The following is a 20,132-nucleotide window of genomic DNA, read 5'->3' on the forward strand; positions in this document are numbered from 1 at the left end:
ATAAGCCAACCTTAAAATTAATATGAACTGGCTTAATGTGTCCGTATAGTTGACATATTGTCTTTGAAACTATTATTTCTTCAAATAATTCATTATACTACTTGATTATATCGATAATATGATGAGAACAAATATTTTCATTTCATTATTGAGTAATGAAAATTATTATAGTTATTTTTGATTAAAATTAATGAATATGCATACATTATTTATGGAAATGTGGGTTATATAAGTTAGATATTTTTGTTCGTAAACTAAACATTCATTATTTTGTTACTTCATACTACAATCTTACTAATGTTAAAATATTATTAGTTCATTCCGTCTCAGTGATTAGACATCCCATGAATTAAGTTAATCATTTTTGTAATTAAACTAGATTAGTAAAACTGGATCGTCATATATGAAAGTCTTGTAATCCAGTTCAAACCAACATAAATTGCTTTTTAATAACCTATGACCTACATTTATATAATAATAATATTTTTCTAAATTTTACATAATTAGAATATTACGCACTTTAATAAATTTCAATATTATTAAATACCAATAAATTTCTTTTGCAGTTTACATTCCTATACCAAATACATTCCTCAATAAGGTGAAAAATTCGGAAATGCACGATGCCATATTAGCCAAGGAGTCTGGACTTCAGTTGCAAGACAATGAACTGATATTACCGTAAGTTAAGGGAAACGCTTATGTGGAAAGCGAACGTTTTATTTTTGGTTTCAATGCTAATTGTCGCCACATTATGGATTAAAAATAGATTAGAAACAGGGTTATTAATTGGATGGTATTCGTTGCGAATGTTATCTATAATTAGATCACCTCAAATTTTATTGTTTCGTTCATTGCAATAGAAGTGCGTTTTATAGTTAAACAATATTTGTTATTAAAAGTATACAGGAAAATATAAAAAACTTTATATATTTCTTCGTTGTACTGGCTATTAAAATGAATTTATTTTTGCGCAAATAAAACAACTGTATATTATTAGGATATTAGTTTTAAAGGATTTTCTTCAATTTATAGCCTTAATATGACACTCGAACTAACTCGATACAATATAACAGGTCAATTGAAAAGTCCCCAGCCTACCATAGTAAAACACATTTTCTTGGCAGTATTTTTTTTATTCATCATAATTCCCTTCAAGGGAGATTATAGCGACCCTCTAACTTTTGGATACCATTTTTGTAGTACGATTTGTCTTTTGGTTCAAAATAGGCCTCAATTTCAGCGACCACTTCTTCACTCGACGAAAATGTCTTCCCAGCAAGCATTATTTTGAGATCTGAGAACAGGAAAGAGTGGCTGGGGGCCAGATCTAGAGAATACGGTGGATGAGGAAGCAATTCGAAGCCCAATTCGTGAATGTTTGCTATCGTTTTCACTGACTGGGGACACGATGCATTGTTTTAGTGGAGCAGCACTTACTTTTTCTTCAAATGCGGTCGTTTTTCGGCGGTTTCGTCCTTCCAATGGTCCAATAATGCTATGTAATAGTCACTGTTGGTGGTCCTTCCTTTTTCAGGGTAGTCAATGAAAATTATTCCATGCGAATCTCAAAATACAGAAGCCATAACCTTGCCAGCTGACTGTTGCGTTTTCCCACGCTTTGGAGCGGGTTCATCGTGTGCAATCCACTCGGATAATTATCAATTAGACTGGAATTCGAGTTTATTACGCTTCATCATCTTCAAACACTGCTCCGAATCATCAACTCGTCATTGTTTTTGATCAAAAGTGAGCTCGCGCGGCTCCCACTTTGAACAAAGCTTTCTTATACCCAAATATTCGTGAATGATATGATGTACACGTTCAGTTGATATTTTTAGAATATCTGCTAATTCATTCAATTTCATTTTACGGTCATTCAAAACCATTTTGTGCATTTTTTAAATGTTTTCATCGGTAACAACCTCTTTTAGGCATCCACTGCGTTCACCGTCTTCGATCCTCATTTCACCTCGTCTAAACTTAGCATACCAATCATTGATGGTTGAATTTCCTAGAACAGTGTCCAGAAACTCGGCATCAAGCCAAGTTCTTGCTTCAACTGTATTTTTTCCTTACAAAAGGCAATATTTTGTCAACACACAAAATTCCTTTTAATCCATTTTTTTCATAATAACAAAAGTTGCTTCACAAAAAATGCTATAATTCACAAACGAAAGGTCCGACAACTGTAAAATTTATATACGAATCTTACAAACATATGGATTTTATTATAGTAACGCCATCTATGTGTCAGGCCGGGGACTTTTCAATATGTTATTTTACTCAAAGTGTTATCCGATATTCGCTACCTTGTCCTATCTTTTCAGATAATTTACGGATTCCATTTCGAAAGAAGGATGTATCTTTTTAGGCATTTTTAGTATCCTCATAAGAAGTGAAGCGCTGTTCAGCCAGGTCATGACTCATATGTTGGAATAACTAGTAATCAGAAGAAGCATCGTCTGGAGAATACGGCGGGTGGTGTAGCACTTCCCATTTTCACGCAAGATATGGCCACGGATTGTCATGCTGAAAAATAACATTGTTGTGTCTTTGCTAGTATTCCGGCCATTTTTAACACAATTTTTTTTTTGAGCCGGAGCAAACGCACCAGTTGTAATTGATAACTATTAACGATTTCATGAAATTTTAGTAACTCATAGTATACCTCACCAAGCACAGCGTATTAGCTTATAGCCATTGATATTCAGTTTTACAGTTGATTTTGATGTATGACCCGGTGGTCTCCATGATTTTTTTCAGTTTGGATTATGGTTATGGATCCATTTTTCATCACTAGTAACAACACGATGCAAAAATCCCTCGGATTGTGCCATAAAAGCTGCATTTCGTATATAACCAAAAGGCTCTCAATGTCTCTTGTCTTCAATTCATACGCCACAAAATATTCAAGCTTTTGGATCATTGTCATGTCCTTCAAGCAATTGGAAATGGTTTCTTGTCTCAACAATTGTTCCCAACAATTTTGCAAATTCTTCTTATATTTTACACAGAACATCGTCTCTTTGTCTGCGGTGCCAAAAGCACCACTTTTAAAACGTCTACACCAGTATTCACATGTTGATATAGATAAAGTGTGGTTTTCACACAACATTGGATGACCTTTAGTTGCATTTTTCTTCAAATTGAAGTAAAAAAGTAAAACTTCCCATGAAGACGATTTATTGGGTACAAATTCAAGCATCTTCAAAGCACTCTAAATATGTTTTGTTCACACTTCGATGAAATGACACATACTGAAAATGTAAGCCTGTAAGTGATGCTTCAACATGAAGTTGGTTACAAATGTACCCAATTTTATTTACTACACAATCAACATCATCAGTTGTACATCCTTTAAAGTGTATATGCCTAATACATAAAAATAACTATGAATTAAATTGAGCGATTTTGGTAGTATCTTTTTTAGTAATTTTCAAATATTTGTATAAAAGTTAAGAAAATGTAATTTTTTCACATATTTTTGTTTAAAAAAATTGTTGGACTACCCTTTAAGAGCCGATTGACACGCTACATATAAATTATCTGAAAAGGGACAAAAACCACTAAAACCTACCGTGTATTGTTTCGTATCGTTTTATTTTGTGTTGTATTGCATCAAACTGATTCTATAAAAAAATAATGCCATTCAAATGCTAGTAGTTTCAAGTCACACATTCAATGAGCTGTGTCTTATTATTTACACATATAAAAAAATATTGCAATAATAAAAAATAAAACATTACAATACAACTTTAACATAATAACATTTACTGTATTTCCTAAAAATGTATTAATTGTTTTTTGGACAAATGTATATTTAACTAACATTTACCAAATAGTATATTAATATAATAGATCATTGAATAATCTGTGAATTTAACACTTTTTACCTGCAAAAAATTCAACATTAAAAATGAAAAAGTCGGCAGTAATTAATATAATACAATAAATTAAGTGTAAGTAAATAAAATTGTAAAAAATTGATTGAAAACTGGAAATTGTCGGCTTAGTTAGCGCAATGGTCAATGCGATAGGACGGTCCTCATATTGTTGTAATAATCGAATCCTGCTGGGGTAAAGTCGTAAATTCATGTTTATTATTGTTTAAAAATTTACTGTCCTAAAGGTAAGAGTTCAAAATCCAACAAGGGAAATAATTCACGCAAGTAATCGCGCTGGGTAAGACCGGATGTCATCTAGGATGATTTCTAAAGTTGGTCACTTACCAGTCGGTGAAGCAGAACGTCCAGTCCGTCATAGTTGGTAAAAGAAGACTCTCAAATATTTTTAAAATATTGCAAATAAAGTCCCACTAGATCATTTCTATTATTTCTAGTCTACGCGCCGTATTGGCTGCATCAAATCCCCAGATCGCCTATCCCATATTTGATCAATCTATAAACTGTATAAATCAAACACTTGTTATGTTTTGTTTTCATTTACACGATACTCTGATATAATTGCATCGTACAGTTTGTTAATTAGTAGCCGCATATCGATGTACTTAATATTTTTATATAATCATAAAGTAAAAGTATAGTAATTTAAATAATTGTTATTAATATTCTTTGTTAATATGATTAATTATATTCGAAGTATTTATGTTTACTATCACTGTTCAAAGTATTCAAATACAAATAATATTTTTTCAACTCAAAAAAATATGCATAATATTTCGTTTCATCAGATGCTTACAGATATGCTGATCATTATTTTTCTTTAAAAAAAAATTGTTAAGAAGAATTGGTACAAAATATATTTTTGACAGCGATCCAATTAGTCCCTAATAAAATAAAATAGAACAATAATTAGTAGCACTTTTTGAGTAGAATCTTTCTTGATATCTTGTTACAAATCTCTCGAATTACTCTATGGCAGTTGGAATCCCAAGATATAAATAATTATTTTTATAGTATCTGAGTGTATTCACGATACTTCTTAGGACTTTATTCTAAAATATTCGTATTATCAACATAACTTCTCGCATAACAACATTGCTTCTCGCAAAACACACCCATAACTGTGTTCCACATAATACTCTACTCTCATCGACTTTGATTCTCCATGTCTGGGACTACTTATTTATATTATTATTTACGTGTTGCAGTTTTCAGGTAGGTTCTTCGTTATTATATTTAATAGCAACTATCGTAGTGTCATTAGCAAATATATCTATGGCAACATTTTCTATTTATAGTAGATCACATGTATAGAGCAGGTAAAAAAACAGGACCCAAAACACTGCCTTGTGGTACACCTGCTTTTGATTATTTCATTCTAGTAGGCTTCTGCTCATTTAACTCTAAAGACCCTGGATTAAGAGATAGAAATTTAAAAGATCAATCTATAGCTTCAGTAACATTTAGTTTATACATGAGTCCCTTATACGGGGTAAGAATAAGAATAAGAGTAAGAGTAAGAATATAGCTGAGCAACATTTTCTTTCATAAAACCAAACTGATGTGCAGATATTAAATTTTTTCTCTTTATGATTGGTTTTAATATTTTTAACAGGTGTTGTTGAAATACTTTGGGTATTTGTGGCAGCAGTGAAGTTGGTCGATAAGATTTTACTTCATTTGGTGGTATTCCAAGTTTCAGAATTATAATATCTTCAACCATTTTATAACTTTTATAACGAGACTTATTTTAATGCAACAAGTTTAATCGGAAAATTGTCGCACTGGCTGATCTCTTAATTATGTTCAAACTGAATTTCACTTTATTTGAAGGTTTGTTCTAAGTAATCGACGAACGCCTCAGCTTTTTGTTGATTTTTGCATGCCCTTTAGGTCTCTTATAGGCAGACTGCACAAATTTGATCGCTTTAGATTTTTGGCCTTCGAAAGCAAATAATCTGTTCCTTATCATCTGTTGAATCTCGCAGATAATTATTTATGGGTTTGTTTTTCATTTCTAATATTTTCTTTTTAAACATACCTGTTGTACTGTTTAACCTATTTTTATTTGAGCTAGGTTATAGCCCAATAATCTTTGAGATAGATCTTATCATTTGGATCAAAATCGCCACTAAATAGTTGAAACCAAAATGAACAATTAAGAAATAATAGGGCAGCACTATTATAAGTTTGCAAAAGTGTTATGTCATATGCTTCGACATAGATGTTTTCAAATGAAATAACAGAAGTAGAAATTCAAAGCCATCGAACAAATGTTTACATTAATACTTCGTATTTACACCAAGAAATGTTACTGTTTAAAATACATGCAGCATCTAATACATGAAATTAACAACATAGCAGCGCTTAGTTACCATTAATTATCACTCGTTTTCAACCTTACTGAGATAATTATTCAGACAATATGTTGATGTTACATTATTAAGTATTAAGAGCTAAACTTGATTATTAAAATAAAAAAAGTTTTTAATATTTCTAGAAATATTGGTCTAAAAACAGTAATATACAAAATTGAAGAATATTCCCCGTTACTAGATTCCAGCAATATGTCAACAAACGAATGGATAAGAATAGCGAGCGATATCAAAGTAAAGCCCTCGTTCTTCAGAAAAGTTCCACAAATAAAAAACACACATTATGATTTTAGAAAAACTATGATAAGTTCGATGGATTTGTTGTCCTTCATGGTACAGACACAATGGCCTATACAGCATCAGCTTTATCATTCATGTTGGAAAACTTACAAAAACCCGTTATAGTCACAGGATCACAAGTAATACTTTACAACATTTTCCTTATAACTAATTATATTAACGTTAACAATTTTAGATCCCAATATTTGAGACCAGAAGCGACGCCAAAGATAATTTCCTGTCATCATTAATGTTTGCTGGCTGCTACGATATTCCAGAAGTTTGTGTGTTTTTCGCCAGCAAGCTGTTAAGAGGAAACAGAACCACTAAGACTAGTTCAAATTTGCTAAATGCTTTTGAAAGCCCAAATTATCATTATTTAGCAGAAGCTGGCATTGAGGTACATTGTAAGTGTGCATTGAAGTTGTTTAAAGTTATATACATTTTACGAGTTAATATTATCCATTTAAAAAAATATCACCAAACTCCACAGTCCTCAGTAATCCATTTCTATGGCAAACGCAGCTGCTTTCGTGTCTATTATCTCAGTGTTAATAATGTTCTTACTGCTGCCGCCCATCGATTTAGAATCCTGGGAGTCATATTCGATCATTGTCTCACCTGGAATTAACACATTGCCGAACTAAAGAACCAGAATAGTCGTGATCTTTTCATGCTGCGATAGTTATCAAATCATCCTTTCAAAAGTGAACTGTGGTTCTCTCCTACTGAATTCTGCCTCAAGGCGTTTGAGGTAATCCATAACTTGGGACTTAGAATATCGTTGGGTGCCTTCCTATTGTCACGACCACCCTCGCCTTACTTCTATTACAATAAGATTCAGACTAAATACTTAGGGGAACATTCTAGTTGGCGACGATTGTGATAGGTTGATGGGTTTTCTACTGGAGAATGACTATTATAATAGAATTGAACCGATATGAGTCCTTCGTCTTTCTATCCTTCCACTGTTTTTATCATTCTCCTTCTTCTTCATCCTTCCTCTCATCTTGAAACTTTACACTTTATTGTTGATATTCCCTTGATCTATATATAAATCTTTGGATACTCATTTTACTTTAATTTATTATACAAATTTTATTTATACATATACATATTTATGTTTGACCACGTCCTTTGTATAGAATGTCCGCTTTTAAACAAAAAAAAAAACACAATTATATAATCGCGAAATTACGAATAATGATAAATCATCGAAAGCGACAAATAAATAGATAAATATCATAGTATTGCATATCAAAAGCGGTATATTAAGTAGAATTATTGAATGTTACGTAAAATATTACTTAACACATATAGAACGGTTTAAATTGGAGATAAATTCTTAAGTGTATTAATATTTACGCTTCAATCAAGGAGACGACTTAAGTCAGACTGGAAGATAAAATTGTGCTAATAAAAGTTTTAAAAAATGGTCGCGATCGGAATTGAAGATAACAGCTAGCACTAGTTTAGATCGCCATTAATGAAAAATACCAATAATTCTTGAATAATCTAAAAATTCAGATCAGTGTGCATGAGAAACATCTCAAAACAATTGCAAATATTAACCAAAGACCATATTAGATTCATATAGATTATTAGAGAACTTAGATATTAGGAATCTATATAGAAAATTCAGAAATATTGCCGAACATATGGGGCCATAAATTAGTTTTAATTTCTTTTTTAATTTGTATTTTGAATCGATAGCCACTACTTCTTTCCACTTTTAGACAATTTACAGATTCCATCTCGAAGGAGCGATGTATTCTTTGAGGCATTATTCTCCTTAAGAAGTAAAGCGTTTCTCAGGTCACGACTCATTTATCGGAACAAGTAGAAATAAGAAGAAGCAAGGTCTGGAGAACACGGGGAGTGGGGTAGCACTTTCCATTTTATTGTTTTCAAGTACGTTTTCATCGGTTTTGCAACATATGGCCGAGAGTTGTCATATTGAAGAATAACTGAAGAATGTTGTTGAATGTTATTCGCTCGTATTTAGGTCGTTTCTCCCGCTGTGTTCAACTCAAACGCATCAACAGTAGTCTATAGCCATATTCCCATTGAGAGTTTCATTAAATTAAGATAGGCATATAGCTAAGGCAGATCATAACCACACGAAGCCGATACCACCAAATACAAAACATCAGCTTGCATGTTGAAGCATGACCAGGTGGTTTTCATAAGTTTTTTCACTTCGAATTATCGTAATGGATCCGCTTTTCATAACCAAGAATAATACAATGCAAAAAAACCCTCCCGATTTCGCCATTGAAGCTGCATTTTACACATAACCAAATGCCTCTCAATATATCTTAGCTTCTATTCATAGGGCACAAAATTCATCCGATCCTATATTAATCAAGCGATTAGAAATTGTTTATTTTATTACTTCCAACAATTCTACATAATCTTCTTGCCTTTTACATGGCTCGTCATGGGATAATATCTTGAAATTTTCGTCTTCAAATCCTTTTGGCTATCCAGAACGCTTTTTATTTTCGATATCAATATCACCACTATGTTGTAAATTCTTTAAAATTAATTTACAGGCCTAGCCTTCTACAACGTTGTTAATAATTAGTATAAGCAAAAGAAGACACGTACCTATAAATATATCAAACCTTAAGAATAAATTATACATGCATGTGGAGAAAGCGAAAAGTCCCAAATTAACAGCTTGAAGAAATAATTGAAATGGTAAATCTGTAATATTTTGAAGCACATGTACTTGCACGTTCGAATTCTGTCAGATAATATGGGCATTAAATGATTTAAATCAAGAGCACATTAAATTCACAGTACGTAAATGTAATAAAAATCGAACCAAAAAAAACAAGCTTCCCATGTTATTTTTTTCGTCAGAAAGTTACGAACGTCATTAGTTATCAACGTTAGAAGATAACCGAAACTACCGATAATAAGAAAGCCAGCCAGATATCAAAGTAACAAAGAGTTATTAAAAAGTCTAAAAAACTGAGTTAATAAGCTCAAAAAAGAACAAAAACAAATTGCGACATTTGCAACACCAATAACATTAATTATAAAAAAATTATGATTGAAACAAGGCTAAATGATGTTAAATATTGTTCTGCAATGTATTGATTGAACCTAGCATCAATATTTTTCTTATTTCAAACTGACGTTAGCATTTTACAACCAATCTAACTATCCATATTAATTAATAATTAATAAGTGATTGATTTTAATAATTATCAAAAATAAATTAACATTTCAACGTTATTTTGTGCTTATTTTAACTGAAGTGATTTTTTTTGTCTTATCTCTTTATGATTCCCTATCGATCAAATAGGACTGTTTTATTTCAGTTTTTTTTTAAGTTTTTTGCTGTTTCCGCAAATTAACGTATATTTTATAAAATATCTTATAATTGGGTTCTATAAAAAGTCCAACTAATATTTATATATATCCAATCAATATCCAATAAAATATCCAATGCACGTCACCAAAATGTATGACATCAGCACGTGACAATGTTGTCCACATCAAAATGGACTTTTGGTTTTGGAAACTTTAATTATTATCATTAACGTTTTGAAAAAATGACAAGGTCGACCAGTACCAACAGAAATCGAATTTTACAGATTGATTCGTTTACGTTTCCCTAAACATTAGACAACATTCTGTCTATTTTTAACTAGAGTAAAATGAAAATGAAAAATCCACTCCCAGGTTAAAATCAATTTTACATTTTTACAAACTGCATTTGACGGTATATCCAACGTCATCTATGACGTGCTCTGGCTATTTTATTGGACTACGTAGTATCATTAGAATTTTGGATAATTAATACAATATGCATTCCTGAACTTCTACGGTATACGTGTACCATTATCACTAAACTAATATCATATTTACGCCAAAATAAAAGAATTGTAAATTATTTTTCAATATTATATCTTAATAATTACTTTATCTCTGGTTGTATATGCTAATGCTTATTTTCAGTACCAAAATAAATGAGTACCTGTACCAATTGACGGTCATCTTTCATAATTCGTTTCCTTTGACTTTTTTCAAACGACTAGAGTACTATTTTCCTACTCTAAAACTTCGCAACTAATGCGCACAAGTGTTTACCATTTTCTAACAGCACTGGCTTTAGAATAAACAATAAACCAGCGAGTAGCCGTATAAATTAAGAATCTACCTAGGACTAATGTTCGTCTCACATCTTCATTATTGTTGAATTACTTGATATTTAATAATTCGTCCTGAAAGATATCAGTGGTTCACGAAATTGCTCTCAATTGGCTACTCACTATCAAAGTAAAATAAAGGTAATACCAGAAATTATTCGATCGTACGGATCGATCTTACTTGAATGTAGAGTTTAATTATAGTGTGAATGTCATGAATTAATGAAAATTAGAATTTCTTGGTTTGGTAGTTTGCGTAATTATCTACATTTTTCTCGTCGCGAGTACTTTCTGGAAAATTTGGGAGATATGGGAGAAGAGCAAGGTGAACCATTTCAACACAACATTAAAGAAAGCGAGAAAATGCACTAAGGAAAATGGAGCGTTTCAATGATATCAGACTACTGATGGACGCTTCAGAGAAATCTTCCAGGTTCTTTCCAAAGGCGAAAATGTACAAAGAACCTTACTGGAGAAAAGCAAAGGTTTTAATGTGTTCTAGTGGACGTATATTAGTTCATAATTAAAATATTTATATTTATAACGTTTAATAACATAAATACCCACATTGTCACTAAACTTATCGCGCTACGACAAAAAGTCATTTTCAGAAATATAAAGATTACTTCACAAAACCTAAATAGCTTTTTTGTAGATCTATGTTATCAATCCACATTTCATTGATTATGGGATTACAAACTGATTTTCTGATATTCCCATCTTAAACAATCATCATATCTGATAGTATCTAGGAGATAAACTTGTAGAATGTGTTATACAAAAAGATTGGTAAGATAAGCGTTTGAAAGAGATGCTGGATTGTTGATAACAAATACTTGAACTCCTGCACGTGCCCGAATTGGATTGAATGTCCCATACTGAATTTGACAAATCAATTTGCAATCATATCTCTAAGTAACACTACTGTGAGCGACATTCTTTGAAATTATGACTAAATGGCAAATATCATCTCAATATTTTCTGAGAAAAAAATCATTTTCACATCTCAGTGGTCAACACTCTAGAACTGTACTCGCCAATAATAATTGGTTCTAGAGTAAATTAGAGTACAAGTGCAAAGAGCATGTAAAAAACAAAAAGCAATAAAAAGAGCCGAGCAGAATTTCATATGAGGTTCAATACATTATCGTGGTTGCTTGAACGATAATTCATATAAACAAATTTTGAATCCAGTGTTGACCAAGGTCTGTAACTCTGGATTTGCATAAAGAAAAACAAAATCAGTATGATGTCAAATTTACCAAAACAAGGTTCTTCGCAGAATTCTAAATGCCTCATAGCATATTAAAAATAAAGACGTCCGCAAAGATGCAAGGGTATCAAACAAGGGTGTCAGTGAATAAATTAAACGGTTTTTGAAAAGACACCAATTGAGATTCCCTAAAAATACAAACGTCGCAATGCTAAAACTGCTCGGCAACAGTGGACTTTGAGACTGGAAGATTGATTGAAGAGTCAAAAATACTTTGAACCAATATAGTTAAATTATGTGTGAAAGCTGTGCATTGTTTTACTATGCAAACTGTGGATAAAATTATTTGGAATACATCAGTGGAAGCACTAATTGAGTTTAGATCTGAAATTTTAAATTTGGATTTTAAGAACAATATGAAGGAAAGTTAATAGATCATGTAGTTATTAAGTAATTATAAGTGGTGTGCCATCTGCTTGTTGCAAAAAATTAAACTAAAATAATACATGTAATAGAAGATAAAGACTAATTCATAGAGCTTTGGTTAGCAATATGTAATAAATTTACAATTTTTTACTCTTTAATAAATCCTTTGTTACTGTCGAAGGGTACAAAATTACACATAGTCGACGGGCGAATAAACACAGTTGTTACAAGGCTCCGGAAGTATGAAAGGGATGCAGGCGTAGCCGTTCTTATCTTTTATACTTACAACATTTTTTCATATTCGCAATTCTTACATTTTTAATTAGAACCATTTAAAATTAAGTATTACATTTAATTTACATTTATATATTACATTTTTGATAATTTACTTTTAAGGGGTTATAGTTTAAATGTTATAGTATTCTTGTAGTGTCATGCATTTGTTACTAAAGTAATATTTTTATTTCAGTATATTCACATTACATAAGACCCAACAAAAACCAAGAATTGTCGGTACATACAGATCTTAATCCTAACGTCGGAACACTTGCTTTTTTTCCAACAATCACCAGCAGTCAAGTAAGTTATACACTTATTAATATAACAAAAACTAAAACTATTATTACAGTTGGAAGCCTTCTTAAAACCACCAATCCAAGGTGTGGTACTTCAAAGTTACGGTGCCGGTAATATTCCTTCGAATCGTGTTGATCTGTTAATAGTTCTTAAAGAAGCAGTAGAAAGAGGAATCGTGATAATAAATATAAGCCAATGCGCTCGAGGCCCTGTCAGTTTATCTTACGAAACAGGCAAGGTAAAATAAAAAAGTCAACATGTTTAGTTTTTTATCAGTAACAGTAACTCTTATAGGCCCTTGAGGAGATGGGAATAATATCAGGTAGTGATATGACTGCAGAGGCTGCCTTAACCAAATTGGCTTATATTTTAGGAGTGACTGATAACTACAAGGAGAGAGTAAAGGTTTGTGATTAACTGAAATAGTGTGTTTTTACGGTAAACAATTGTATTTATTTTCTTTTTAGTTATTGAAAGAAAATATACGAGGTGAACTGACTGAAATAAAATAATCCTAGTCCAATAAAACTTTTATATAAATATATTTTATTTTTGAATTATATTATATATTAAATTATATATATATTATTTTATTTATATATAAAAATTATACTATGTGCGTCTCATAAAAATTTTAGAATTAAATCACCTATTCTTCATATTTAGCTTTATTTCACAATAAAACTATTTATTTTAGTTTTACCACCTTTGCTGATAAACACTTGCTCTTACTCGTCCTACAATTGTAAATTTGGTATAGTATATGTATATTTATTTATAAATTAAAATCTTATAATGTTTTATTCTGTTCATATAGAATGTGTCAAGAACATGTTTGTTCTATTAGTCATTAAATTTTATATAAAAAATGTGTTATTAAACAGACTTTATAAAATGGAGGAAATAATATATTTCATGAAATCAATATATATTCCAATAAAACAGCCAATGTACGTCATCAAAAGTATAACGCAAGGTTGCCATATCAATTTCAGTTTTGGTTTATTTTGACGCTGATATAACAAAATGCTAATGTAAATAAAACAATGAAGTAAAAGTAACGCTACAAAATATAACTTTTTTAACATTGTAGTAGATCTAATACATATATTTCCAAAGGACTTAAACAACAGTTAATTAAACAGCCAGAATAATTTGTAAATTAAAGTTGTTTTACATTGAACTCTTTTCCACACCACCTATGAGCTAGAGTTCTGTAAGTTCCGTGCTAGCTCTCGAAGAGAACGGTCGTGTCCGGTCCGCCGAACCTACCTGCGCTTCCGAAAATTACCCGAAACTTTCACTAAGACGGTCGACCCGTTATCACGTTTTACTAGTGCCTACGTAAAAAAAAAGCGTCTGTAAGCGCCGAAAAGGCGTTTTTCCAGACAAGGCAATGGCGTCATGTACGTCAGAGCCGACGTCGCCTCCTGAACATAATTCCAGTGTTCCAAATTCAAATGGACCATCCTCAGAAGACAGCCGAGAAGTGCTCGTAATAGAATTAAGAAAACAAAACGAAGACCTGCGAAAGCAGATAGCTGACCTTAAAACGTTCGCAAAAGCCCAAACAGACGCCCTGAACAAACAGACGGAAAAGCTGGAAAAGAGCGAAAAGGCTTCCGAAGAGCTCAAGGAAGAAATAAAAACTCTCACAGCTACGATAACACAATTCATGAAGCATCAAAAAGATGCCATGGAAGTAAAGATTCCCGCTGCCATAGAAATCCAGTCCCAGACACCAGCTAAACCGGCACAACACTTAGACCAAACTGAAGACTCAGACGACGGTTTCACCTTGGTGGGAAAAAGGAAAAGAGGGCCCGTCATTCCACCTCAGGAAAGCCAACTGCCGAAGGCCAGCAACAAGGAAAAAGAGGCTCCCAAATCACAACCCAATCCGGTAGCCAAGCCAGCCACTAAATCTACCCAATCGAAAGCCAAGGCTAACGTACAGCCTTCGATTACAATATTTGCCACCAGACCAGTGCAAAACAAGCCGACCACCAAGACGGCCCCACAGCCAGTACCGAAACAAGTTACCACAAGACCAACCCAGCCTGCGCAGGTAAGTAGCCAGGCCACTAAACAAGTCTTAACCTCCACAGCAAAAACAGTGCCAACCGTTTCGGCGACTGTTTCTCAAAGTCCCCCAAAGGAAAAAATTCCGCCTATAGTGCTCCGTGACAAGAAGAGGTTCATGGAGCTCATTAGAATTACTAAGGCACAATCAATAGACATTATAACCCGAAACAAAAAGGAGGGCATTTTCTTATTCGTCGCCACAAGCGACAATTACCGTAAACTCACTACCCTGCTCGAGGAAAGGAATTACCCTTACCACTCCTTCTGTCATCCGGAGGAGAGAGCATTCCGGGTAATAATAAAAAACATCCCAGAATCACTCTGCATTGACGAAGTACGTGAACTTCTCTTTGATCAAGGCTTCCATCCCAAATTTGTGCAAAGATGAAAATTAAAATCCGGGATAGAACTACCAATTGTTCAGGTAGTTGTCCCTCGCGAAGAGCGACAGATCATATATATGACCAAACTCGGTGTCATCACAGTGAAGGTCGAGGTCCAGAGGGGAAACGGCCAGCCAGTGCAGTGCTTCAACTGCCAGCTTTTCGGGCACTCCAGCTCATATTGCCGAGCCCCCCCCACGGTGCGCCAAATGTGCCGGGCATCACGACACTAGATCCTGTACCAAAATCCCAGAAGCACCTCCAAAGTGCAGCAACTGCGGTGAAATTCATACCGCAAACTTCAGCGGTTGCAGCTGCCGTCCTGCTCCAAGAAAACCAAAAATTCCGACCGAAACCAGGCCTCCACAAGGTTCTGCATGGAGTAACCAAGGTGGCAGGAAGCTAGCCCAAAAATTAGCCAGCGCTGCCCAGCCTGCTCCAACTCAAACTCCTGCTCCAACCAATACACCGGACCTTAACTCCACAATGCAGGTGTTTACTGACCCGCAGGCTTTCCTACAAGTGATCGCCCTGGCTCACCAACTTGCTCGTCTTTTTCCAAATGTCGCCGCCTAAGCGGCAACACTTACCTGTCTCTATAACTTTCAGCAGCCTTTAACTCTTCGAAATGGCTGTTCCGAAATCTCTTATACTGATGACATGGAATGCAAATAGCTTACGCGGAAAGCAAGCGGAATTGGAAGACGTCATGACATTCTATGACGTCGACATCGTGCTCATCCAGGAAACTTTCCTGAAACCTTCGCATCGTCCCTCTTTCGAACACTTTTTTGTCTACAGAAACGATAGAACTCCGGGTCGAGGCGGTGGAACCGCCATTCTCGTCAGAAAAGGAGTCAAACACGAGCTCCTTCCATCGTTATCAGTAAACAACTTCGAAACAACCTCCATTAAAATCGATATCCAAGAACGTCCCTTCGTGATTACATCCCTGTACAGGAAATCTTCTGCATTCAACTATGCCGAATACCGATCACTCGTCGAAGGAAAATTTCCGAAAATAATAGGTGGCGACTTCAACGCCCACCACCCCACCTGGGGGTGTTCCAGAGCGAATCCCGCAGGTAACGCCATCGTAGCTCTAAGTGCAGATCTGGGCTACGGTCTTGCCATGCCAGATGAACCCACCCATCACCCTAGTACAGTCTCTCAAGGCGCAGCAAGAATCCTTGATTTCTTTATTCTTCAAGACGTAAATCGCGATTCCGAAGTTCGAGTCCTTGACGAACTAGACTCTGATCATCGTCCGGTCCTTCTCAAACTCGGAAACTGCGCCACCATTCAAGTCCCACTAACAAGATTCAGGAAAAAAACCGACTGGAAAAACTACCAATCTCTTCTCCTGAAATCCGATCCAATTCCGAAAATTAACACACCAGAACACCTCGAGGAAGCCGTACTCAAGCTAACTCGCGATATTCAGTCTGCTCACGAATCTTCCACAGTCAAAATTTCATCACAACCCCAGCCGTGGAAAAACAACCTTCCCGCTTCTCTTAAACGTGAAATTCGCATCAAAAACGGTTTATGCAGATTAGCTCGATTCACCCTTGATGCTGCAGACAAAAGGGAGGCGAACAGAGCATGCAAGAGGGTAAGGGCGGCCGTCTCGACTTGGCGAGCAATGAAATGGAACTCATTTCTCGCGGACCAAAGGCTGGATGGCTCCCCTTCCTTCTGGCGTGTCTCCAAATGCCTCGTGGGGAAGACGCACAATGTCATCCCTCCCCTGAAGTCAGCGGTTACAGGAAATTTCGCAGTCACTGACCAAGAAAAAGTCGAGCTCCTTGCAGAGACCTACGAAGCTCAAATGAAATGCCTCCCACCCGCACAGAACACTAAAACTAAATACATTGACACTGTCATCAACGAATCCAACTCCGTCAAAAGACCAGTAACCCCCGCCTTTCTTCTCAACCATTTTGTGTCTCCAAAGTCTCTACAGACTGTGATCGGCAAACTTCAAACCAAAAAATCTCCAGGTTTCGATGGAATATCGATTACCCAGTTAAAAAAGCTCCCGCATAAGCAGCTCGCAGAACTGGCAAACATCATTAACTCCATCATGAGACTGCAACACTTCCCGGCGTCTTGGAAACACGCACATATAGCGGTTATACCCAAGAAAGGAGCAAAATCATCTCCATCTGATTACAGGCCTATCAGCCTTCTCAGCGCCATTTCGAAGCTTGCCGAGAGGGCAATACTCTACGCTCTCAACTCTTTCACAAAGGAAAACAACATCATTCCAGATGAACAATTCGGCTTTCGCGCTCACCACTCATCCGTCCATCAAGCTTCCCGTCTGGCTGCACACATCCATCATGCTCTTGACCAACGTAAAAAGCTTGGAGCAGTTCTTCTGGACCTAACCAAAGCCTTCGACAAGGTCTGGCATGACGGATTGTTCGCAAAGTGCGTGCGGCTAGGCCTCCCAGAAGACCTAACCGCTCTCATCAAGTCCTATCTCTCGGACAGATCTTTCCAGGTCAAGATCAGGGCGTCACTTTCCAGTCGTAAACAAATCGATGCTGGCGTACCTCAAGGTTCCCCGCTGGCCCCAGCCTTATTTAATCTCTTTATTTCAGATATGCCGAGAAAAGAGCATATTGACGTCGCCTTTTACGCTGACGACACTGCTTTCTTCACGGCCGCCAGGTTCGAAGTTACAATTCATGAACGTTTACAGAAGCAGCTCGATCATGCGGTCAAGTGGTTCAAATTCTGGAGGTTGCAAATCAACCCCCTGAAAACCCAGGCCATCATTTTCCACAAGAAGCGTTACGCACTGCGCGTCTCGCAACTTAAGATCGACACCGCAATAATTCCATGGCTGGATAACGTCGCGTACTTAGGTCTTCACTTCGACCGGCGGTTCGGTTGGCATTCCCAAATCCAGAAAGCAATCCAAAAAAGGTTCGGGGATAGCAAACCTGCTATCTTCTCTGATCTGCCCTTCTAGCAGACTTCCCATCTCCATCAAATGCTTATTTTACAAGATGTTAATTCGGTCCGTACTCCTCTACGGATCTAATGTCTACTTCAAGTTTGTTACACCCAACCAGGTCAAAGGGCTTCAAGTTTTCCAAAATAAGCTCCTCAGGAGAATATTAAACGCTCCATGGTTTGTCAGAAATAATCAAATTCATAGGGAAACTGACACTCCAGAAATCAAGCACTTCATGTCTCAATCATTCCACAAACAACAACTCAGCTCAAGTTCTTCTGAAAACGCGCTTGTTCGCGAGCTGGTTGACATGCTGGGAGCTTAGCACTGCGTCACCGCTAAGCTCTCCCCCTTTTCCAGGCTGAAACGACCTCATCCGTCGCTACAGTCATAACTTTTGCCCCCATACAACAGTACCCAGTTGTGTGTTAACTCAGGTTCGCGAATCAACAGAATCGCCGGGCCCTCGTGCCCAATAACGGCTGCCCGATCAGCGGGTGCCATATCCCAAAATTTAATGCAGTAGCAGTAGTGATCCACAGGGGTCAACTGTGAGGCGGTTTCGGTTTAGTGTATTGGTAAGCCCAGAGGCAGTCCCACATAACCCGGTCCAACTTGTCACTTCAAGGCAAGTCTCCGCGACCAGGTATGCGTCATGCATTCCACCGCCTGGTTTTTAGGCCAGAACAAAAAAAAAAAAGCTAGAGTTCTATGCACGTTATTTTATGTATCTCTTATTTTAGGTATGGTATCTCCTGTAGATCTAATCTATCTAATTAACAATTGTAAATCCAAGTAATGTATTAGTTCAAGTATTGAGTTCAATTAGAGAGCATTTTTACGTTTAGTTCTTGTTTCCTTCATTCCTGTATTTCCTTGTTAAATTATTGTGATATTTATGTTTATTACTGTTACTGAAAAATCTACCTTTAAAAAATCAAATTTTTTGTAAAACATTTATAAAAGTGATGTATATTCTAAACAATTACCTAAATATCCACGCACATAAATATTCACCATCTACAATACGAATCTCTACAATTATCCTATATTACATATTCCAATTACATCAAGCAGCATTCTGTCTCTTTTTAACTAGAATAATGTAATGAGAAAAAAAATCCGGTACGCCATCAAAACAAATTTTACGTTTTTACGAACTGAATTTGGCAGTACATTCGACGTCGCCTATGACGTGCATCGGCTATTTTATTTGAAGCACTATATCGTTAAAAGTTAGTAGCTGTAGTAATATGGTAAATTGCAAAAATAATTTCTGCTTCTGCGTATATTAACAATATTTTCATCCAAAAAATGCTTGAGTTGCTTTTCTATTTAAAAAAAAAAATTTAAGATGGAAATGAATAATAAATTATACTAGGAGACGAATCGGATCATTTTTTTTAGAGTTTTTAGAGTTGACAAAATGGTAATCCGTAACAATATTATTATATTCTTTATAAATTCTACAAAATTCAAACTTAAGCCTTGAAAACCAGAAATATCCGAAACTTCCCTAACCCCGACTTTTTCCCTAACCGACCTAATTCATTCTGGTGTCCATCTTGGATTGATCTTGTCTACTATTGTTTACAAAATCATAAAGAATTCGACCACTTTTGCCATTGAATTGCATCAATCTTTGCTCTTAACAATCCTTCTGGTGTCCAAATAGTTATTTATTTTATTTGTTTATTTAACCCGTCAGCCTCTTGGCCTATTTAGGGTGAATTACAATGTATTAGGTGACACTAAATAT

At 35.3% G+C, this 20,132-nt stretch overlaps 1 protein-coding gene and 1 long non-coding RNA gene across 4 annotated transcripts in view; both read left to right on the forward strand.

Annotated features, from left to right (window-relative positions):
* The window catches only part of LOC143195957 (L-asparaginase), a 32,258-nt gene extending 18,662 nt beyond the window's left edge, over window positions 1–13,596 (forward strand). For all 3 annotated transcript variants that reach the window (XM_076403503.1, XM_076403504.1, XM_076403502.1), the window contains exons 2-9: window positions 567–681; window positions 6,406–6,514; window positions 6,574–6,699; window positions 6,756–6,966; window positions 12,831–12,940; window positions 12,990–13,175; window positions 13,232–13,342; window positions 13,405–13,596. In XM_076403503.1, the coding sequence (XP_076259618.1) occupies window positions 567–681; window positions 6,406–6,514; window positions 6,574–6,699; window positions 6,756–6,966; window positions 12,831–12,940; window positions 12,990–13,175; window positions 13,232–13,342; window positions 13,405–13,449 (1,013 nt within the window). In that variant the 3' untranslated portion in view covers window positions 13,450–13,596. The remainder of the gene's footprint in view (window positions 1–566; window positions 682–6,405; window positions 6,515–6,573; window positions 6,700–6,755; window positions 6,967–12,830; window positions 12,941–12,989; window positions 13,176–13,231; window positions 13,343–13,404) is intronic.
* A 421-nt stretch (window positions 13,597–14,017) lies between these two features.
* Window positions 14,018–19,220, forward strand: LOC143195959 (uncharacterized). The gene is made up of 2 exons (XR_013005625.1): window positions 14,018–14,148; window positions 19,079–19,220. It is a non-coding gene; the product is annotated as an uncharacterized LOC143195959 (long non-coding RNA).
* Window positions 19,221–20,132: the final 912 nt, after the last annotated feature.

The sequence above is a fragment of the Rhynchophorus ferrugineus genome, unplaced genomic scaffold, assembly GCF_030347505.1.
Source record: "Rhynchophorus ferrugineus isolate W39M unplaced genomic scaffold, kcgeb_rfMv2 rfM4, whole genome shotgun sequence".
NCBI classification, from domain to species: domain Eukaryota; kingdom Metazoa; phylum Arthropoda; class Insecta; order Coleoptera; family Curculionidae; genus Rhynchophorus; species Rhynchophorus ferrugineus.